The following is a 22,115-nucleotide window of genomic DNA, read 5'->3' on the forward strand; positions in this document are numbered from 1 at the left end:
CATTTATTCAAATAAGTTATCTGTCCTTTTTTCTCTCTCTTTTCCTTCTGGTACCCCTGTAATGTGACTGTTACTATGCTTTATGTTATCCCAGAGGTCTTTTATACTATACTCATGTTTTAAAATTCTTTTTTCTGTTCAGCTTTGGTGATTTCAACTAGTCTGTCTTCCAGTTTGCTAGTGTATTCCTCTGTATCAGCTAGTCTACTGTTGATTCCTTCTAGTGTATTTTTACTTCAGTTATTGTATTCTTCAGCTCTGTTCGGTTCTTCTTTATATTTTCTAACTCTTTGTTAAACTTCTCACTGTGTTCATCCATTTTTCTCCCAAGTTCATTAAACATCTTTATGATTGTTACCTTGAACTCTTTCTCAGGTAGATTGTTTACCTACAGTTCACTATGTTCTTCTTTTGGGGTTTTACCTTGTTCCTTAATTTGGAATATATTCATCTGTTCCTTCATTTTGCCTAATTCTCTATTTCTATGTATTAGGTATGTTGGTTATGCTTCCTGATCTTGGAGAAGTGATCTTATTTAACAGATGTCCTATGGGGCCTGGCAGCATACTCCTCTCTGGTCACCAGAGCTATATGCTTTAGGGGTGACCCTTTGTAGGCTGCTGGGCCCTTCTCTTATGATGGGACCCACTACTGCAGGCAGCTGGTAGATGGAGCTGATCCCTGACATCGTTTGTTGCTGGAACCTGACTCATGCAGGGGCTGCCAACCTGCTGGTTTGTGGGGCTAAATCTTGGTGTGGCTGGTTGCATGGACAAGGGTATCTGGGGCTTGTGCCTGGCCTGCTTCTGGGCAGGGCTTAGTTCCTATATTACTGGTCTCTCAGCCTGGGGGGTCCTGGGACTGTTGCTGACCAGCTGGTGAGTGGGTAAGCCCTTGGTACCAATGGGCTAGAGGAAGACTCCAAAATGGTTCTTGGCAGCACCAGGGTCATGTGGTAAAATGAGCTCTCAGAAATGACAGCTGCCAGCATCTATGTCCTCAGGGGGTGTTCCTTTTGGCTCTTGCCTCTCTGGGAGCCTCTCCAAGATCAGTAAGTGAGTCTGACCCAGGGTCCTTTCAAATTACTGACTCTGCACTGGGTCTCAGAGCACGTGTGATTTTGCATGTGCCCTTTAAGAGCAGAGTCTCTGGCTCTCCCTTAAGCAAGTCCCACTGGCCTTCAAAGCCAGACATTCTGGGGGCTTGTCTTCCTGGTGCAGGACCCCTGGGGCTTGGAATCCTCATTCCTTTTGGGAGAACTTCTGCAATTGTAATTATCCTCCCGTTTGTGGGTCATTTACCCAGAGGTGTGGGTCTTGACCATACTGCATCTTTGCTCCCACTACCAATGTCACTGTGGTTCCTTCTTTATATCTTTAGTTGCAGAAAATCTTTTCTGCTAGTGTTCAGGTTATTCTCATTGATAGTTGCTCAGTAAATAGTTGTAATTTTGGTGTGCCCAATGGGAGAAGGTGAACTCAGGGTCTTCCTACTCCACTATCTTGGCAGCAACTCCAAAGTGCTTGAAAGTGTCAGTGATGGGTGGCTGATAGGTCTCCTGTCTTATGACTTCTCTTTCAGAAGAAAATGAAATGTTTCCTGTACTCTTAGTGCCAATGTTTCGTGTACTTTTTAAAAATTTTAATTAATTAATTAATTATTTTTTGGCTGCATTGGGTCTTCGTTGCTGTGCATGGGCTTTCTCATGGGGTACAATACAATTGTACAATTGTATTCTGTAAACAGAATAACTTCATCTGTTTTGCATATGCCAACTCTATGGCTTAATACAAAATGTTTGATAATTGTAAGTAACATTGTTTACAATGTATTAAATGGACAAAGTGTTATATTGATTGTTCTATACCTAAGTGAGACTTCAGGGAAACACATATTTATCTGAAGATAGAAAATTGGATTTAGTGATGAATAATTTTGGATCTCCCACTCCAGTTCACAGTCAGCACTTGATCAATGATCTTATTCCTGTTGGTTCCTTTGTTTATTCAACATAATGCATTGGAGCACTACTCAGCATTCAGTGCTCAATCATTGAAATGATTTTATAAGAAATTTGTTAGGCAAGTCAAACAATATATAAGATTTAAAAATTCTTTATACCATACAGAAAGTACTACTTCTAGTACTTTCTTGGTTTTATTTGTTACACTTAAATTAAATACAGCTGGAATTTATTTTGGTGGAAGGAGTGAGGTAGGGCTCCAACTTCTCTTTTTCCTTCCAAATTTCAAGCCAGTTTTCTCAAAATGATTTAATGAAGAATGTAATTTAAAAACTTGCATGTGCCCAAAATGCTATTTAAATAGAATACTAATGAAATCTTGGAAAGAAATTGTGGCGTGATTTTCTGTTTTCAGATGGTTTTATTCCAATTAAGATGAACTCAAGGCTTAATGAGGACTTGTAAAGAAACAGATTCAGGAACTAGTACTCTTTAAAGAAACAGATTCAGGAACTAGTACTCTTTTACCTACAAAAAATATGAGGAGGAGGAGCTGAATGGAAACCGCTAAGGAGAATAAGGTGCAGAAATAACAAAAACATTTTGAAGTATATATAGATAGAAGGGTATTTATTGCAGCACTGTCTATGACACTGTCTGGTTTCTTAAGCAGATAGCAAACCTCTAGAGCCCTTGTTCTGTGAGTCAAATCAATCATAGCCACATTTCTGTTACAGGCAGCCAAACACAATCCTGACTGATACACTACATTTATTTTTTTCCCTGTGTGCTTCTACTTTTACTTCATTGTTTCATTTAGCATGGGTTACTTATTTTTTCAATTAAAAGTTAAAAAAATTTTTTTTTAAATTAATTAATTTAATTTATTTATTTTGGGCTGTGTTGGGTCTTCGTTGCTGCGTGCGGGCTTTCTCTAGTTGCGGTGAGTGGGGGCTACTCTTCATTGTGGTGCACAGACTTCTCACTGCAGTGGCTTCTCTTGTTGTGGAGCATGGGCTCTAGGCATGCGGGCTTCAGTAGTTGTGGCACACGGGTTCAGTAGTTGTGGCTCGCAGGCTCTAGAGCGCAGGCTCAGTAGTTGTGGCGTGTGGGCTTAGCTGCTCCACAGCATGTGGGATCTTCCCGGACCAGGGCTCGAACCCATGCCCACTGCATTGGCAGGCGGATTCTTAACCAATGCACCACCAGGGAAGCCCAGCATGGGTTACTTTTTAAAATCTAAAAGTGTTGCTAAAAATAAAGAGTATGTTGAATGTTGGACAGCTAAAGAAGAAATGAGAGTAATCAAGACAGTGAAGAGTTTATTGGAGGGCACAAAATAATTTGAGCAATATAATTTAATCTGCAGAGTGATAGCCATTTTTATGATCAGGATGTTAAGCACTTGAACAACCTACACCTCATTTTCATAACAAAGACACAACTAGGAAAAGAGTTAATTTTAAGAATTTATTATTTTTTTTAAAAAAGCAACTTCCAGGGTTTGTCATTGTACACATTTAGCCCAGTCTCCTATAGCAGGTACAGCAATAACTGATTTTTATAACACTGACTCAGAGGCACTGAAGATCCATACTGTCTTAGGAATTATCACAGATAGAAGAAAGAATTAGAAGAGTTTAATGTTAAGTGTATTTAAAAAATCATATTCTAATTCTTTTAAATTGCTTATCCAAGTATGATAATATAGTAGAGTTCAGATAACTAGAAAACACAATTGACTAGAACATCCCATTCCCATCTGGTGTGCATTAATAGGCTTTTTATGGCATATATCTTTATATAGTTTGCAAACTAATTCAACCCACTTTTACACAGCATTAATTGTTTTTTATTGCGTTGGCACTGGGCTGAAATTGTTGCTCATTATCTCATCATTACGTTTTTCTAGTTCTTGGATGGATTTCCCTCATCTGACACAGTGTTTGGACTTTAGTATATATGAGACTTCCAGATTATCTCTGCCCATTCTAGTGATATTTATAATGAGGTTATCCATGGCCAGATATCCAAGACTACTAATTAATATGTCCACTAGCTCTGTTCTTGACCTTGGTAAAAGAGAGACCTTGTGTCTTACTGGAGTATGGGCCAAGCTCCAGGACAGAAGCTGTTTGTGAGCTGGTCGTCAACAGAGGTAACCACTCAAGGTTTTATTAATGCTGTGCAAACAAGGGTCTCGTCATTTAAGTAACTATTTGTACATTTATAAAAGCAATACAGTCATGGGAAAAACCAACAAGCACAGCTTGGTAGAATAACCTGCCATGAAATATCATTGGCCTTATAATAATTTACTACAACTGTTCCTTTTATTCACACTGGATAGGAAATGCTTCCATCTAACACATGGAATATGAATATATACAACAAAAAGTTGGCTTTAATTAAAAAAAACTTCAGGAGGACAATAACATGAGGGTTGAAAAAATAATTTTGTGCAGTTTCCTAATCACAATCATATGTCTGCTACCTTTTACAGGGACTGACACAAGTTTGGATAGATTTTATAAACCAGTTAAAGAATTTTGCTGCCTGTAATAGCCTACTATTAAAATATTACCTTGTTCATACAGTATAGAGGTTTCTCCTTCTCCACTGTAATTCTAAATGACTGGGGTTGACATGAAGAGTCCCTTTTAAGGACAAACCCTGCTAATCCTCTTCAAAGTCATCATATATTCGCAGTTCCCTATTTCATCTAAAAGTTCACCAAAACAACATCTTGGAAACTGCACAGGGCTTCTGACTGATGTGCAGTTGGGATCCTGAATGTTGCATTCTCACCTGATGCCTGCCATCTTGATGCACAACAATGTCAACATCTTGGTTTGAACTTCCTGATGGCCGCAGTGAGCCATGCAGCAGTGGTGTGGGGTGGACTGTTTTGTACCGCCAGCAGTCAAAACAGTGGCCAGGGGCTCAACGCCTCTACGCTGTGAGCCTGGGGAACCCATTCGCTTATGGAATGGTTCTCTGGAGTCCAGCATTGTCACTGCAGGTGGCCAAGAAATTCTGACACCTGCTTCATGGAGGACTATACTCAAGAAGAAACCTAATGTTCTAAAAATAGACAATATGGGCCAGGTTGGGGGGCAAGGGAGGGAGGTTGCTTTCATAAGCCCTGGAAACTATCTCTGATTTTAGCTCTATGAGGAAGCTGGGAGAGTCTCTGGCAGCGGCAGGCTGGGAGAAGGGCAGGTCTGAGGTATGCTTGGGGAAGTGTCAATTTGGTGTTGGCAATGCAGATTTAGTGCCTGTGGACCCCGACTAGGGCACTCTGCCTAGATCTATTCTCCACTGACTGTACCTTTTATGCCCAAGGGTTTCCCCATTCCCCCACACAATCCTTGTTTGCTTTTGCTTTCTAAAGTTGAGATGGCAATTAGGGATCATTTATGTCTCAATTTTGACTGATTAGTGGTGGCTCTTTGGAATTATGATTTGAGGATTGTGTAGAAATCATTGGGGTCCATGGAAGATGGTGCTGTGATTGATTAGCAATGTCTGCCATGGCTACAAGCATTGGTGTGTATGGAATGCATGCTAGGTCCCATGTCTCTGTTCTAAGTAAGATGAAAGAATGAGCCTGGCTTGATGGGTTTTTGAAGGATCTTCGGAGACCACAGCCCAAAGCACTAAGTTTGCATTTACTTTATATTCTGCTTCATTCCTGAAAAGATTTAAGGGTTTTGGGAGTGGAATTTTAAGACCCGTGGAAAGTTGGAGGGGGAGGTAATTTTGAACAGGCTGGTGCAGGAGGCCCTAAACAGTGGCCTCTGTTTTCACCCTTGGGTGATGAAGCCTAATGTTTAGAAAGTGATTATAGAGCTTACTGGTGATAGCAGATTCAGAAAGACTTGGAGGAGTGGAGTGGTTCCCAGGCATGGTGGGAATTTCAGGCAGCTGATAATATTTGTGAGTATGTTGAAAAGCCAAGGAGAAATATATTTGTATCCACAAACACATGCTTTTTTGGGGATAAATTCCTTAGTATGTCAGGACTATTGTCTCTCAGCTCTATCTAGAAGTCTCTGGTGCACAACTTCACCGAGAAAGAAAAACAAAATCAGTGAAATTGTGTGGTAGGTGCTAGTGATGCCATTTTGGGAAGATCAACTAATGTTTGTCTCTGGAAAATAGGATCAATCACTTCTTCGTATCTCAAGTGATTTAAATCGAAGCCAAATCTTGATTTTTTAACATGAGGCATTAACAAGTTGCTCTTTGACGATGCCGTTGTCTGTTGATTTAGGGGCCATGTTGGGCCAAAGCCAGCCACCTCCAGCTGCTGATGGCCTGTGGGTTTTAGAAACTGTCTGATGCTCCCATCAGTACTCGCCTGTCAGTGCACACACCTGATTTCACTTACACAGCAACATGGTAACATACCTTTTCCTTCAGTAAACAACCGCCCTCTTCCTCACTTGGAAACTGGGAGAATTTGGAAGGAAAATAAGGCATATCTTTTCACTCCTCTGCAAATTCCAGAACATGCTTTTGGATACCTGTATGATGTTGAGTTTCTTGCCACGATGGGGACCCCAATCTTTCCCCAAAGATGTAGGCAAAGGGTCTCGACCTTCCTGGGTGGCACATATAGGTGAGGCTTCCTTGGTCCCTAGGCCAAGGGTCCAGGATCAAGTGATGGAGGTGGAGTGAAAGAGGGAAGGCAGCATTTAGCAACCCAGCAATGTTATTTCTTATCTGACTCTGCATTTCACCCTCAGAGAAACGATTTTCTTATTGATCTCCATGAGACACAATCCCATTTAGAGCATCTCAGCAGTTTCAGTGTCTCTGGAACCTTCTAGAGGTGATGGCTGGCTGGCTATAATTGTGACTGTAGTTGCCTCATTGTTTGTTTTCAGGCAATTCAAAATTTCGATTTCTTTCCTCTGATCACAATTGTCGGTGTACTGGTGTCACAAACCAATTTTTAAAGTGTGTGAACCTCAGTGGGCTTTATCACCACTCATTTCCAAAGTGGAAGCCCCCTTTAACTGGAAAGACTTGTTCTAACAGCACAGAGGAGCCTCCTCCCCGAAGTTTCTGAGAGAACCCAGAGCATGAACTGTGGGTTCTAGACAGAGGGCCTAGGAGGTGGTCGGGAGGGGGGTGGTGCCCTGTTGGGAGGGGGAGCCTGAGGGGGAGGGGGGAGGATGGAAGGTGGGGATGGAATTGGAGGGGTGGGGGCACTGGGGGGTGGGGGAGGGCAATGGGGAGCAGGGGGTGGCGGGGTGTAGATGGGGGCAGGAGGCGGTGAGGTGGTGTGGTAGGCATTGTTGAGGGGGTACTTGGCAGGCGGATTGTTCTTGACTCTGGTGAAGTTGATACAGCGCCCCTGGAAGAGAATCAGAGAGAAGGAAACATGAGCTGATGCTTGCTGGGGCCTTACAACAGGGCAGGTGGCAGTGTGCAGGAGGGGGGCAGCCTGAAAGAAATATGTGGAAAGCAGACGCCATGTTTATGTCCGTGCACTCAGTAGAGCATTACAACAGAACTTGACAACAAATAAGCTCCTCGTTCCCTTCTTCTGGGCTTACTGTGTTGCAAAATTATTTGTTCAATTTCATTTTTCACCGAGTTTTTCACCGGAAGAGAAGGGGACTGACCTTAACTGGACACACAGGGTCAAGGTGAGTACAGAGGTCATTGAATTTAATCTCAACAGCCTTGCCAGGCAGGTATTATTACCAGTTGTTCCATTTCATAGATGAGGACGTTGAGGCTCAGAAAGGTTAAATCACAACTAGGAAGAGGTGGGGCTGTTGTCACCAGTAGATACAGCCTCACGCTCCAAGCCCCTGCCTTCCCCAGAGCTCTGACATGAACAGTTTATCCTGCTTTTGTTTTCCCTGGGGAATCCCTCTTCTTCCAGCTGCTGCTGCACCTGCCCAGGTGCCCTTAGGTTCTTAAGAAATACAACCTGGGGACCTTTTGTTGCAAAGCAGGCATCTACCCTGAATCCAGCTTTTTCCCCACCCTTCCCGGGTACCTGACTAGATAATGCAGAGTAGACACCTGGAACCCCTACAGTAGCCTCTTCGAATTCCAGAATATGAAGCCAGCCCTAGGTAGCCCTCTCTCCCCTGGGGCACCTCCTCTTTGCTCTCCAGAATCACAGGCCCCCCAGCCCTGCCCCCCAACAGATACCTCTAGTCTCAACAGGCACTTGGGAGCCTTTCACCCAACATTGGGCTCTGCAAGGGACGGGGGCACAGGGGCTCTCCCTGTCACGATGTTCTCCTTCTGGTGTGTGGACCCCCCTCACCTTTCCCATTCGACCCTCCCCTTCTTGCCTGGGCAGGGTACCGGCCAGCCTTGTGGGGTCCTGGCCTTTTTCCAAACTTCCCATGCCTATGGGGGCATCTTCTTCTTCTCTCTACTGTGTGTCCTGGATGCTGACAGAATCGGGGCCACCCTCTCTGAGGCTGCCCTGTCCCTTTCTCCTCTCCTGTTCATTTCAACCCGATACAAGCATTATACTGGGGCCGAGGAGGGAGTACAGCATTTTTCCTGGCTTCATTCTTCAGGATGGACGCCCATCCTGTGGTGGCCAAACCGGATGGGATGTGTCCAGAGGGGCCACAGTTTCCCTTTCCAGGCCTATTGAGGAAGGGCCTGAGGGGCCCTTCAGTTACCTGAAGGACAAGAGGGAAATACAAGTGTGTGTGTGTGATTTGAGACTTGGCTTGGGGAGTGTCACGGCAGGGGCACGGCAAATGTTTGTGGGAGCTGGCGGGGCCCCGAGCAAAGCTTTCCTCACACGTGTACACCCCATCCATCCTTCCAGCCCTGAGTCAAGTCCCTTTTCCTCCACACATCTTTCCCTGAAGAGTCCTGCTTCCACTCATCTCTTGCTTCCCTCCCTGAGTTTCCTAGCTACAGTCTACGCCACACACCGAAGCCTGCATACGATAACTGCTGTATCTGTAAATGCCTTGGCTCCCTGACTAGGTGAGAAACTTCTGGAAGGCAGTGGTCTTGTTTTGTGCTCCACTGTTGGTTTAGGAACTACAATGCCGTATTTAGAGGTCAGCACCCCATTTTCTCTGAGCTTGCATTTCATGAGATTAAACCATGACCTACCTTTATTAGGTTTCGATTGGGGTCCACTAACCGCAGAAATCAGCTACCATCGTCTCATTGCATTGCCCAGAACTCCCAGCTCATGGTCAGACTTTCACAGGTTAAGTCAATTTTGTGACCCAGTACTGTGAATTCCCGTTTGTCCAAGCAGCCCTCTTTTACAGCTTTATAAATCTAAGCCTCGGTTACAGTTTATTTATGATCCTGGATAAAGCTCTTTCTTTCAAGATGTGAATGTCCTAATGATTACCATCTGTGATAAGTTCCTGTAACGGACAACTCAGAGTTGGGATTTACTGTACTACATGTTCTGCCCTTCATTCCTAGATATGCCCAGTCAGACCAAGAGGCCCATTTCCTTTAAAGATGAAGGAAAAATTCCGATCCTGGGGAAGGAGCTGCTGGTGCCTGGAGTCAAGTCCCCACGTGGCTTCAGATTTCCTTTAGGGCTGGTCATCCCACTGTTCTCTCCCTCCCTTTAGGGATCAGTGATGGTGAGCTGGGGCAAGAGAGCAGGTGAATTATCTCAGAGGCCAGTTTAATTATTTCACACAATTATAACTCTAATGTTTCTACTGGAGACAAAATCAGGAGCTGCCAGGCTTCTTCTGTTCCTAAACCAGATTAGGATTTCTAAATGTCTTCAGAAAGATTTGAAAGGATCCACGGAACAAAAGATGATCTCTCACATCTGTCAGCTAAAGATGGAGTAAAAACAGGCAGGGGTGGGGGTGGGGGGGGCGATGGGAGTGAGATGGAGAAAGACCTTCCTCGGTCAGCCCCTCCCCAGCTGCCATCACAGCCTCCTGGCCACAGCAGCTGAAGGACAGGGCTGGGCCGGGGTGGGAGACAGGCAGAGAGCGCCCCTTCGTGTAGTCAGTTACACCCCAGGGGTGCCCCACGGGCACCTGCTGCAGAGCACAGGCTGTGGTTCATTACAGATCCAGCACATTCGAGCCCAGCATAGCAGCCCAGAGCCAGAGGGGTGGGGGCAAGCTCACAGCCTCTGCCACGCCCCCCTGAGTCACACCCCACTGTGAGATGTAGGCTGGGGAGAATACACCATGCCACTCACAGTCAAGATGATTAACTTAGTTTTCTTGAAGGGCTTGGAACAGTGCCTGGCACATTGTGTTTGGTAAGTGAAGTTGAGTCTGGGTGGGGAAACATGCTCAGACTGGCTAGTTCAGTGCCTTCTAGGAGAGCTGCAGGCTAGAACCTCTACACTCCTCACCTGGATTCTAGAATAAAACTGGTATACAGGGAAAAAACTGTAGCATTGGACACGTGACCAGAGCAGCTCCCAGAGCCAGCTCTCTTCCACACCTTCTTCTGTCCTCCCGTTGCTGCATCACTCCTGTAACTTCTTCTTACAGGACACACAGTTGACTAGTGATGCATTTACACATACTTAAAAGAAGATAAGGACACTGCATAAACAAATCCCTGGGGTCAGTTACAGCAAGACGCAATTAGGACTTCAGGGAGGGGTGTGGCTACAAATTAAGTTCTTAAAACCGGGAGCCAAAGGAGCCAACACAAACACTGTAACACTTAGACCATGTAGCTGGCTTTAAGATCAGTTTACACGACATCATTTTTTGCTTGCAAGAGGATAATTGAAAGGCCAGATGTTCTCAGTGTCACACATGCCAGCAAATCTGCACCAGTGTTTGGTTAAGAGTTTGCTAGGACAATTAGAGCACTTAGTTCCTACGCTGGTCCTTGTAACCAGTTTAATTCTTTGCAGTGTTGTTTTTGGGTGGCTTGGTTCAGATCCAATATTCGGCTTTGACCTCAGTTTACCTCACTGCTCATTTACAAAGTATATATGCCAATTATTTTCACACATTAGCAACAAAATGTCCTGATTAAATTTTAAGAAGAAAATGCAACAATATCTCTTGCTAAGTGGAGGCTTAGCAGGATGCTAGGTGACGTTCCTCCTGGGCTGAAAAATGCCATTTTGATTTGGTTGAATCTGATGGTGTTGGGAGGATTATTAGAAATGTCCAGGCACATCATCCACTTTATTATCAAAACCCCATGAGCTAAGTATTATTATTTTCATTGTACAGAAAGGAGATTGAGGGCTCAGACCTATTTAAATAACGTGCCCAAGACCACACAGCTGGTAAACTGTAGAAACGGGATTAAAACCTAGCTCTGCTTGCTTTAGGCTCTCCTCCCCTCCTTTTCACGGTATTATCCTGAACACAGGCTAAAAGTGCAAATAATGCCATGAAGCACTTGTGGACGGTAAGACACAGTGTGGCTCTTGGCCACAATCCATCAGCTCTTAACACAGATCTGATCAAGAGATCAGATCAAGAGATCGAGAGATCTTTCCAGAACGTAAGTCTGGTCAGTTCACTCCCCAGGTCAACATCTTTCAATGGCTCCCAATGATCTTTAAAATAAAATGCAAATGTCTCCCTCCGATAGCATATGCTATCTGTGATCTGGTCCTTGCTTACATTTTTCAATTAAATTCTTGTTCTTTGTTGCGGGATGTCCACCCTAGCCCAACCTAAGCTCTCCACAAATATCTGTTTAATGACGACTATACTCTGCCACTTGGTAGTCTTCTCAATATAAACCTTGTTCCCCAATGGCTGGGGCGTTATTTCTGAGGCACCATCTGGGTCTTCTCCTTTTGAGATCTTCATAGCAGCAGTAGGTTCGAGTTTAAGTTGGCACTCAAAGAATACTGCTCACACCTTTGAGGGTCTCTGAGGTGGAACAAGCCTTCATAGGAAGCTCAGACTTTCCCTGCAGGTTTAGGTTCTCAGAGGATCAAAGATTCATGAACTCACGGCTGTGTGTTTACATCTCCTCAGTCATCCCCTGATGGTCTCTTTGGACCATTCCCTAGACTCTTAGGGCAGGGGTGGCGAGAATCCTGTGTGCTCCCCTTGATTTCCACACTTGAAGTGTTGACATGTTACCTTCAAAAATACTGTTTTGGGTTACTTTTTATTGATTTATCAAAGGAAGTTGTTCTTCAACAAAACTCTTTATCTAAACTGGAGGGGACACACTTTGAAACGATCATGGTGTAGTCAGGATGAAAGATCTTATTGACCAGGTTCTGGCTTCTTCCCAGCTTTGAACTGCAGACACTGATGATCCAAGGAGAACAGTCAGGAAACTGGGGGTGTGGGACTGTGGTCTGTCTGCCCTGTGGGTCTGGGCCGGGAGGCAGACTTCTACCTCCAGTTCTGCCTCTAGTGTGTGAAACCCTAAGTCTCTTTCTCTCTGTGGGTCTCAGCGTCTTCATCTTCATCTGATACAAAATTGTTGTGCTAGCTAGACCAAGGACCCTTCAGCCCCAATATTTTAAAATTCTATCAGAATTCAAAATTTTTTGGAACCCTTTAACTTGGATACTTTAATCTGAATTCTTTGGGTGCAGCCAGTTTGCACATCTGTTTTTTTTTTTTAAACAAATTTATTTATTTTTGGCTGTGTCGGGTCTTTGTTGCTGCGCGTGGGCTTTCTCTAGTTGCAGTGAGCGGGGGCTACTCTTCGTTGTGGTGCGTGGGCTTCTCATTGTGGTGGCTTCTCTTGTTGTGGAGCACGGGCTCTAGGCGTGCGGGCTTCAGTAGTTGTGGCTTGCGGGCTCTAGAGCGCAGGCTCAGTAGTTGCGGCACACGGGCTTAGTTGCTCCATGGCATGTGGGATCTTCCTGGACCAGGGCTCGAACCCGTGTCCCCTGCATTGGCAGGCGGATTCTTAACCACTGCATCACCAGGGAAGCCCTGCACATCATTTTATATACTACTTAGTTTGGCTAACTCTTTGTATTGCATATTTTCCAGCTGGCCATCAGATTTACAAAACATTAATAAGGTGAAAATTCAAAATTGGATTCTCCATGTTCTGCTCTTTTGTTACCATGGTAAGGATTCAAGCTTGCCTGTGAGTTCTGAATTTGGGTTTGTGGGATGATAGGGGAAATGTGAGAAGAGCTGAGGGCTGATTGCGTGCAAAAGACTCGCCAGTGGTGAGCTCATGTGTGCTGTTATAAAACATCTGTTTGGGTATCAGGCACACTCAATGGAGAGGGAGCTGGCCTACAGAGGTGGTTAAAAATATGCCATGGCTTCCACAGATTAAACCAAATAGTTTCCTATGAACAGAGGTCACTTAAGGAAATTGGATTTCACAGGAAGAATATGAAAATCGTCAGATGGAAAAAGAAGAACAGGTCTGCCAAGTTTCTTCTGACAAATACCTTTACTCTCTGGCCTAGTTCTCCCCTTGATTGTCTTGTTTGGAGGTATTTCTCATGTCAAATGGATTCGGTTTCCAAAGTTTGTTTTATGTCAGTTGTTTAGAATTAGGAGCATCATTTCTAACTTACATCACTCTTGTAAATGGGGGTTGGTTCTCAAGCTAGACCACAAAAGCTCATTGACGTGTTGAAGCAACTGACGTAATTCTGCTGAAGTAGGTGCTCTGGTGATAAATGAGACACATGAACAATGAACGGATGGAGGGCTGGATAGGATGACTCCATCATGCTGTTTCTTCTGTCTGATTCTCCTCTTCATTTGTTAAGTCATTTGTGCATTCATCCTTTTGACAAATGGTTTTTGAGTGCCAACTATGTCCTGGACACCTTATAAGGTGCCACAGACAGCGCTGAGCAACCAAACACATTCCCGGCCTTCAGGAGGAATATAGTCCAGAGGTGGAGTTGGACAGCAGTCAAACATCCCACAGATAGATGGATCTCAGCAACCGTATTTGTGTTCTGTGACACTGGCCTTGGCTATAGTTGACTGGACCAGGGGGTGGACGCCTATTCTGAGGTAGACTGGTCAGATTCTCTCTTCTGGGAGTTTGGAATTATGACTGAGTTTGCAGGTGGTCAGTCGGTTAGGGTTGATCCCTTGAATAGAGGGGATGTAAGTGGAAACTGGGGGGTGGCCATCTTCTGCCACAATCAGGGGGAAGCAGTGTTCTGATTCTTTCCCTTAGAGATCTTTCCTCTCCATTCATTCTTCCACACCCTCGCTGTTGCTCACCCTCTGCAACTTCTAAGTATACCAGTCTTCCTGCTTTCAGCCTTTCTCTTTTCCAGTGATATTTTGGTTTCCATATAAAATGTATATATGTACACACATACATAAATAAAATGTGTGCACATAGATATACACGTTTGCATGCACATGGATACATACAAGTATATATAAGATGTATATATGCCTGTATATATAAAAATTTACATATATATATGCAGAGACATAGACACACACTCAATGTTGTCTTCCTGCTTAAATTCTTCAATGTCTCCCCTCCCCACCTTCTACAGGAAAATATCCAAGTTCCTCAGGACAAATCGGCCCTGCTCCCTTGGTATTTCTTTCTGCCATTCCATGCTGTTTTCTTTTTTTGAACCACACACTTCAGCTTTGGTCCATCACTTGAAATGAAGACACCATACTCTGGCTATTCATTTAACAGCATTCATTCATAGGCCCAAGTCTAGGACAGGGACAAAGTGGCACAGAGACAGCTGTCTTGCCTTCTTCCTCTTTCCCAAAGCCAGAACTGAGGGCAAAGAGAAGGGTGTGTTGTGAGTGGTGACGCCAGAATCCTTCTCGGCTCCCTTTTCTCCACCACACACTTGCCCTGTCTATAAATCTCATATAATAGCCTGCCTTTTATGTGCTCTTCATGGAAAAGGATCCAAGGTCAATTCCTTTAGTTATTTGATTCATTTTGCTGACACACACGCTGGCCTGCTCTCCATAATAACTTCTTTGGATGCCAAAATTGAGGGTAAGATGAAAGCATGAAGGAAATATTTGGTAACAAGAGGAAACTAGAAAAATGAAAGGGTAGAAATAAAAATGGCACATCTTTAGTGGGACACTTGTAAACACAGGGTTTGTTAAGAACTACTATTGAGATAAGACTTATTTAAGAGCAAAATTCCCCCTTTTTAATCTGATTACAAAGTTCTACATTTTCTTTGTGGAAAATTTGGAAAATGCACAAAGGAAGGAGGGAGAAGAGGAGGAGGGAAGAATTTCAATGATTACACTCAGAGAGTTAACATTTTGTGCTCGTTCTTTCAGATCACATCCCCACCCACCTCCACCCCCCAACACACACACAGAGTGGCCCATATATGTACAAAAATGGGATCATCCTGTATCAAAGTTTTTTAATAAAATGCTGTGACCATTTCTCCGATGGCATTTGTATTTTTTAAAATAGATTTTATGTTTTCCAGCAGTTTATTTATTTATTTGGCTGCATCAGGTCTTAGTTGCGGCACGCGTGATCTTTCATTGCGGCAAGCAGGTTCTTCGTTGCGGCGCACGGGCTTCTCTCTAGTAGTGGCGCACGGGCTCCAGAGCGTGCGGGCTCAGTAGTTGCAGCAAGCGGGCTTAGTTGCCCCACGGCATGTGGGATCTTAGTTCCCCAACCAGGGATCGAACCTATATCCCCTGCACTGGGAGGAGGGTTTTTAACCCCTGGACCACCAGGGAAGTCCCTCCCTTACCATTTTCAATATGATTTTCAATGGTTGCATAATCTTCTGTGACATGGAAATACCAAATGCAGTTATTAAATTCCTTATTGGGCGTGAGTCTATTTAATTTCTAACTATCCTCACATTTCTAAAATAACTTCTGAAAAGTTCTAGAATCAATTGTTAATCTTTGATTTAGGATCTTTGCACCCAATTTCATATGTGAGATGGGCCACTTTTCTTTTGTTGCTCTTTTTGTCATCAAGGAAATGCTAACTTTCACAAAAGGAATTGGGAAGATTTTCATCTTTTGCACATGTTCTTTATTTGTGAAATAGCTTAAGAGTTATTAGTTCAGATTGACACATATACATTGTATACATATACATAGTATACATTTTATACTATGTATAAAATAGACAACTGATGGGAACATACTGTATGGCACAGGGAACTCTACTTAATGCACTGTGGTAATGTAAATGGGAGGGAAGCCCAAAAGGGAGGGGATATCTGTATGTCTATGGCTGATTCATTTTGTTGTGCAGTGTAGGCTAACACAACATTGTAAAGCAACCATATTCCAATAAAAATTAATAAAAGAAAAGAGCTATTAGTTCACTAAAAGCATGAGAAAATTCTCTCAAAATCTTTCTGGACATGCTGGTTTTCTTGAGTGCAGTTCTTCGATGCCTTTAAAAGTTTTTGCCACAGATGTTGACCTCTTCAGGCTTTGTACCTGAGTCCATTTCCATAATTTACCCTTTCTTAGAAAATCATTCGCTTCATAAGAATTTTTAATCCTTTGCATAGCCCTGTACTTTGTACACAGGAAATTCTTACAATTGAACAAATATCTTTATTTGTGATGATAAATACCTCTTTTGTCATTATCAATAATATACATATTTACATGTCCTGACATTTTTTGACTTTCAAAGATTTGTCAATGATATTGGTACTTCCAAAGAAATTCTTTTTTAAGACTTATTTCTCAGCTCTACTCTTTTTGCTTGGTTTTCATTAATTTGTTCTTATGTTCATAGATTCCTTAGTTCTGTTTTTGTAGATTTGTTTCATATTCTTTTCTAAGTTTAACTGAATGCTTAGCTCATTGTTTTCATTTTAATAACGAAAAAAATTAAGGCTATGATTTTTTTCCAATTCCCATAAATTTTTATTGTGGTGCTCTAATCATAATTATTTTCTAGAAACCCAGTAATTGTAGTTTTGCTTTCCTCTTAGACGCAACAGTAATTTATGAGAGTGTTTTAAAACTTCTAAGGGCTTTAAACAAATGTTTAATCCCTTATTGCTAACTTCCAGGCATGGTTTGTTTCTTTGTTTGTTTTTTTTTGTGGTGAGGTGGTGGGAAAACATGGCCTGTAAAAATTATACTTTTTTGTCCTTTTTCTGGTTTTCTTTGTTGCCTAAGTAATAGTAATTTTTTACAAATTTAAAAAATAATGTGAATTTTCTATTTGATGGGTGCACTGTTAAATAAATATCCAAAAATCTATTTTTATTAGATTAGTTAAAGCCTCTGTATCTTTTATTCATTTTCCATCAGCTTGATCTGTTGAAGTCTAGGAGTGGTGTGGGTTTATTAATTCCTCTATACCCCAATTTTAAACAATTGTATTTGCTCAAATTTTACTTTGCTGCTTTAGTCATTGGGCCACCCAAGAGCAGCAGGGGAGGGGGCCTCTCTCAGAGCAGTCTGGGCAAAGAGAACGTCTTCTGTTCCAAAGAATTCTCTCTCCCTGTTTGGTGGTAGCTTGTCTGCAGGAATGGCTGCCATCAATTCCTTCCCTCCTGTGAGTATGGGCCCCTCCCCTTGGTGAGGAAGAGTCTATTTCTCCACTCCCTTGAATCTGGCTTGTGATAGTTTTGAATAATGAAATATGATGGAAGTGATGTTGTACTAGCTTTGAGACTGACGTTAAAAGGCCTGGAAATTTCTGTTTCTTGTTTTTGGTGCCCTGAGACTCAGTGTAAGAGTTCCAGGCTACTCTATTGTAAAGAGAGACCATGTGGAGAGCACTGAGGACAGATAGGTGAGTGAAGAAGCCCTCTTGGATGTCTAGCCCAATACACCCCCGATGACTCCAGTCCTAGCCACCATCTGACTGCATGAGAGACCAGACCCCAAGTGAGAATTATACAGGCGAGTCAGGTCAACCCACAGAACTGTGAGAGAAATAGCAAAGTATTGTTTTAAACCAGTATGAGGTATTTACTTACTTATCTTATTATACAAGTTTCAGGAATACAGCATTATAGTTCAACAGCTGTTTACACTACAGAGTGATAACCACCACAAGTCTAGTTACCATCCGTCAGCATACAGTTGATCCCCTTCACCCGTTTTGTCCACCACCAACCTCTTTCCCCTCTGGTAACCACTAATCTGTTCTCTGTATCTATGAGTTTGTTTTTTGTTTTTTAGATTCCATATATGAGTGATAACATACAGTAGCTGTCTTCCTCTGTCTGACTTATTAGCTAAGCATAATACCCTCAAGGTCCAGCCACATTGTTGCAAATGTCAGGATTTCATTCTTTTTTATGGCTGAGTAGATATACACACACCACATCTTCTTTATCCGTCTATCCATTGATAGACACTTAGGCTTTTTCCATACCTTGGCTATGGGAAAAAATGCTGCAATGAACATAAGGGTGCGTATATCTTTCTGAATTAGTGTCCAGAAGTGGAATAGCTGGGTCATATGGTAGTTCTAGTTTTAATTTTTTGAGGAATCTCCATACTGTTTTCCATAGTGGCTGCACCAATTGACATTCCCACCACCAGTGCATGAGGGTTCCCTTTTCTCCACACCCTCGCCAACATTTGTTATTTCTTGTCTTTTCCACAATGGCCATTCTAACAGGTGTGAGGTTATATCTCATTGTGGTTTTGATTTGCATTTCTCCAATAACTAGTGATGTGCCTGTTGACCATCTGTATGTCTTCTTTGGAAAAATGTCTATTCAGATCCTATGCCCATTTTAAAAATCGGGTTGTTTGTTTTTTTTGGTTGTTGTTGAGTTGTATGAGTCTTTATATATTTTGGATATTAACCCGTTATTGGATATATGATTTGCAAATATATTCTCCCATTCAGTAGGTTGCCTTTTCGTTTTGATGATGGTTTCCTTCATGGTACAGAAGCTTTTTAGCTTGATGTAGTCCTATTTATTTTTGCTTTTGTTTTCCTTGTCTTTGGAATCAAATCCACAAAAACATTGCTAACACTGATGTCAGTGAGGTTACTGTTTATGTTTTCTTCCAGGAATTTTATAATTTCAGGTCTTATGTTCAAGTCTTTAATCCATTTCGAGTTAATTTTTGTGTATAACGTAAAATAGTGGTCTAGTTTCGTTCTTTTGCATGTGGCTGTCCAGTTTTCCCAACACCATTTGTTGAAGAGACTGTCCATTCTTCATTTCATGTTTTTTGCTCCTTTGTCATAGATTAATTGTCCATATATGTGTGGGTTTATTTTTGGGCTCTCAATTCTGTTCCATTGATCTATGTGTCTGTTTTTGTGCCAATACAATCTGTTTTGATTATGACAGCTTTGTAGTATAGCTTGAAATCAGAGAATGTGATGCTTCCAGCTTTATTCTTCTTTTTTAAGATTATTTTGGCTATTTGGGGTCTTTCGTGGTTCCATACAAATTTTAGAATTATTTGTTGTAGTTCCGTGAAATATTCCACTGTAAACCACTATGTTTAGAGTGGTTTGTTACAGAACAATACTGAAATAACTCATCTCTTTGCCTAGTAGGGCCATTCCTGGTTTGTGGAGCTGAGCACAGGAGTTGTTGTGGGTTTCTCTTTTTTTTGGACTCTGAACTTGGCACTCTTCAAAGGTTGGTAAGGATCCCGATCTGTGCTCTACACATTGCCTATTGCCTGATTGGCTAGGACTTCACATGGCTAGAATCCAAGGGTCCCCAGGAGAAAGATAAGCTCACTGGATGAGAGAAAGATATAACCCCAAAGGAAACCATCACAAATTTCCCTTTTTGTTCTCTTGATATTACTCTGCATTATTCATTATGAAATGTAGGCTGTTATGGTGATGAGAAAAGGCTGAATTGGGAGAAGCCTGGGAATGATGTTGCAATATTGAAGGGATTTTGCCTGTTTACACACTTGTGCAAGCTTACTTATATGAGCTGGGCCTGAGACATCCTATCACCTACTCCCATGCTGCCAGTGGGTAGCTCAAGGTTGAAAGGTCTCCCCTGCTTCTGCAGTGAAGTGGAACATATATGCTCCAATTATCATTCCAACCTGAACGTCTTTAAAAAATATTTTAATAAGTACCCTGACAGAGAGGAAACACAGTAAGATAAAGTAGTCTTGCCACCCAAATGCGGATGAATAAACTCTGTCCCAAGGCTCCATGAAAGGTTGCTAAGTGCCCATGTCTAACCTATGTCCAAAGTTACAATGAATTACTTCCCATGCAAATGAATGAATTAGTAAGTCCAAGTAGAGAAGGACTCTCTCTAATGGCTCCTGAGGAAGGTCAATATACCATTGCAGTCAACAAAGACAAAAGCATACATGGTGACATAAGGAACTGTATTTATGTCTCATCATTATATAAAACCTTGGCATATTATGTCTGTACTGGTCTAGTTCTAACTGACAAATCTTAAAAAAAAAAAAAAAAAAAAAAGAAGAATAGGATTGGAGAAAGGAGATTCAGGAAAAGTGATCAGGTGGCCAAAGGGACTCAAAATTCAGAGTGTTCAGGGTAGTAAGATTAAGATATATGCAGAGATTCCATGGGTCATACACTTCAGAGATGGAATTAATTGAAAACATTTGTTGATTCAAGAGGAAGCAAATGATGCTGAATGGTCTGACCTGGTGTAACATGCCCTAAATATTGTTTCTTAGATTTTCCTTTCTAAAAGCCAGCCATTGGTATTGACCATTCTCTCTTCATTGGTCGCATCCAGTTCAATGTACTCTCCATGGGTCCTGCTAAGCAGTGCAGCAATTATTTCTCCAAAAAGCCTGGATGACATTTTGGATGGTACTCAGTAATAATGTTGCTTTCATGCACTTTTCTAAGATTTAGAAAAACAATGTGGCATGGTCATGCTGAGTGAGTGAAAGTGTGACCCAGGATGAACTAATTTTACTCACAGCCTTCCTTCTCTCCCTTTCTGTCTCTTCCAGTTAACAATCTTGAGTATATTTTCCCTGTCCTTGTCCATAATCCCAGTTAAATGACTCTGAGTACTTAGAACTATCATTAATATAGTCTTTCTATTATTATTTTATTTATGTTGAGGTATTTGCCTTAAAACAATGGTGCCAGAAGATAAACTGAGATTGCTTAGCCAAGAGTATTATTTAGCTTGGATGTGAAATGTAAAATTATGAAATTACTTATTCATCTGGTGCATAGCTCCAGCCTCATCCTGCTCCATAGATAGAAGCTCGTGGATGAAGGTTTGTTTTCTTCTTTTGCACAATGTGAGGAATCCCATCTTTAGGGCGCATTCTTTTCCCATGCCTGTAGCTATCAAAGTGCTTTCCCCAAGTGGAGAGAATATTAATTAAAAAATAAAGAATATTTTGCTTTTGTGATGGCTATATTGTTGCCAGTGAGACATGGGTATGTGTCCTTTACGTTCTCAGCATCTCACACATGCACCATTTTTTTATCCCATGACCCTGTCATAATGGCTAAGCTCCTTATTTGAGGGACCAGTTGCTTGTTATAAGGTGAAAAGTTTCATACTAATTGCATCTACCATTCACCGAGCCAGGCTTGGTACTAATTGTTTTATATACATCATCTCATTTTGTGCACCTAATTGCACTGTTGGTTAATATTATTACCGTGATTCAAAAATGTATAAGTGGGCTCAGAAAGGCTAAGTAATTTGTCCAGGGTCTCTCTGCAAGTTAATGATGGAGCACAGCTATAACTCCAGCTCTGTTTAATCCTGAACTCTTTCTTTTGAGCAACATGTGCTTTTAGATGGGAATGAATCTAGGGCAGAAGGATTCAAGAAGCATGGCTACTTAAAGAATTGGCCACCAGTAATATTACACATTTGAGAATCTGCTTTGGGTCCTGATACTTCCCCGCTCCCACCATTCTCTTCCAGCTTTCTATGTCTCTGTTTTTAACTTCCTCAGAATTTCGGTGCCCTCTAGCTGCTCTTCCTAGAGAAGGGTTCCATATATCCCCACTCTTCCTTCTAATAAAAACTTGCTTGTCCTGAGTGCCTTTGCCTTTCAGTCCTCTATGCTTTGTATGTGACAAGTCTCTAGTGTGATCCATGCACTGGGTCCACTATGAAGGTTTATTCCTTAATAGGCACTTTCTTTCCATGTCCACAAGTATACACTGTAAATAGAAATGGTTAATTGTCTCCCATATCCATTTTCACTTTCTTCCTCCAGCAGGTGAACCCTGGCATTTCACTGGGCACAGGACAATATAGTAAAGATTACATTTCCCAGCCTCCCTTGCATAAGTTGGTTCAAGAGGTGGTAAGTGATGCTGA

At 42.2% G+C, this 22,115-nt stretch overlaps 1 protein-coding gene across 1 annotated transcript in view; it reads right to left on the reverse strand.

The window, feature by feature from the left end:
• Positions 1-3,419: 3,419 nt before the first annotated feature.
• ANTXR1 (ANTXR cell adhesion molecule 1) overlaps positions 3,420-22,115 on the reverse strand; it is a 241,630-nt gene continuing 222,934 nt past the window's right edge. The window contains exon 18 of the mRNA XM_082356369.1: positions 3,420-7,328. Within this exon, the coding sequence (XP_082212495.1) occupies positions 7,068-7,328 (261 nt within the window). The 3' untranslated portion in view covers positions 3,420-7,067. The remainder of the gene's footprint in view (positions 7,329-22,115) is intronic.

The sequence above is a fragment of the Balaenoptera borealis genome (genome assembly GCF_965194805.1).
Source record: "Balaenoptera borealis genome assembly, chromosome: 15".
Classification (NCBI taxonomy): domain Eukaryota; kingdom Metazoa; phylum Chordata; class Mammalia; order Artiodactyla; family Balaenopteridae; genus Balaenoptera; species Balaenoptera borealis.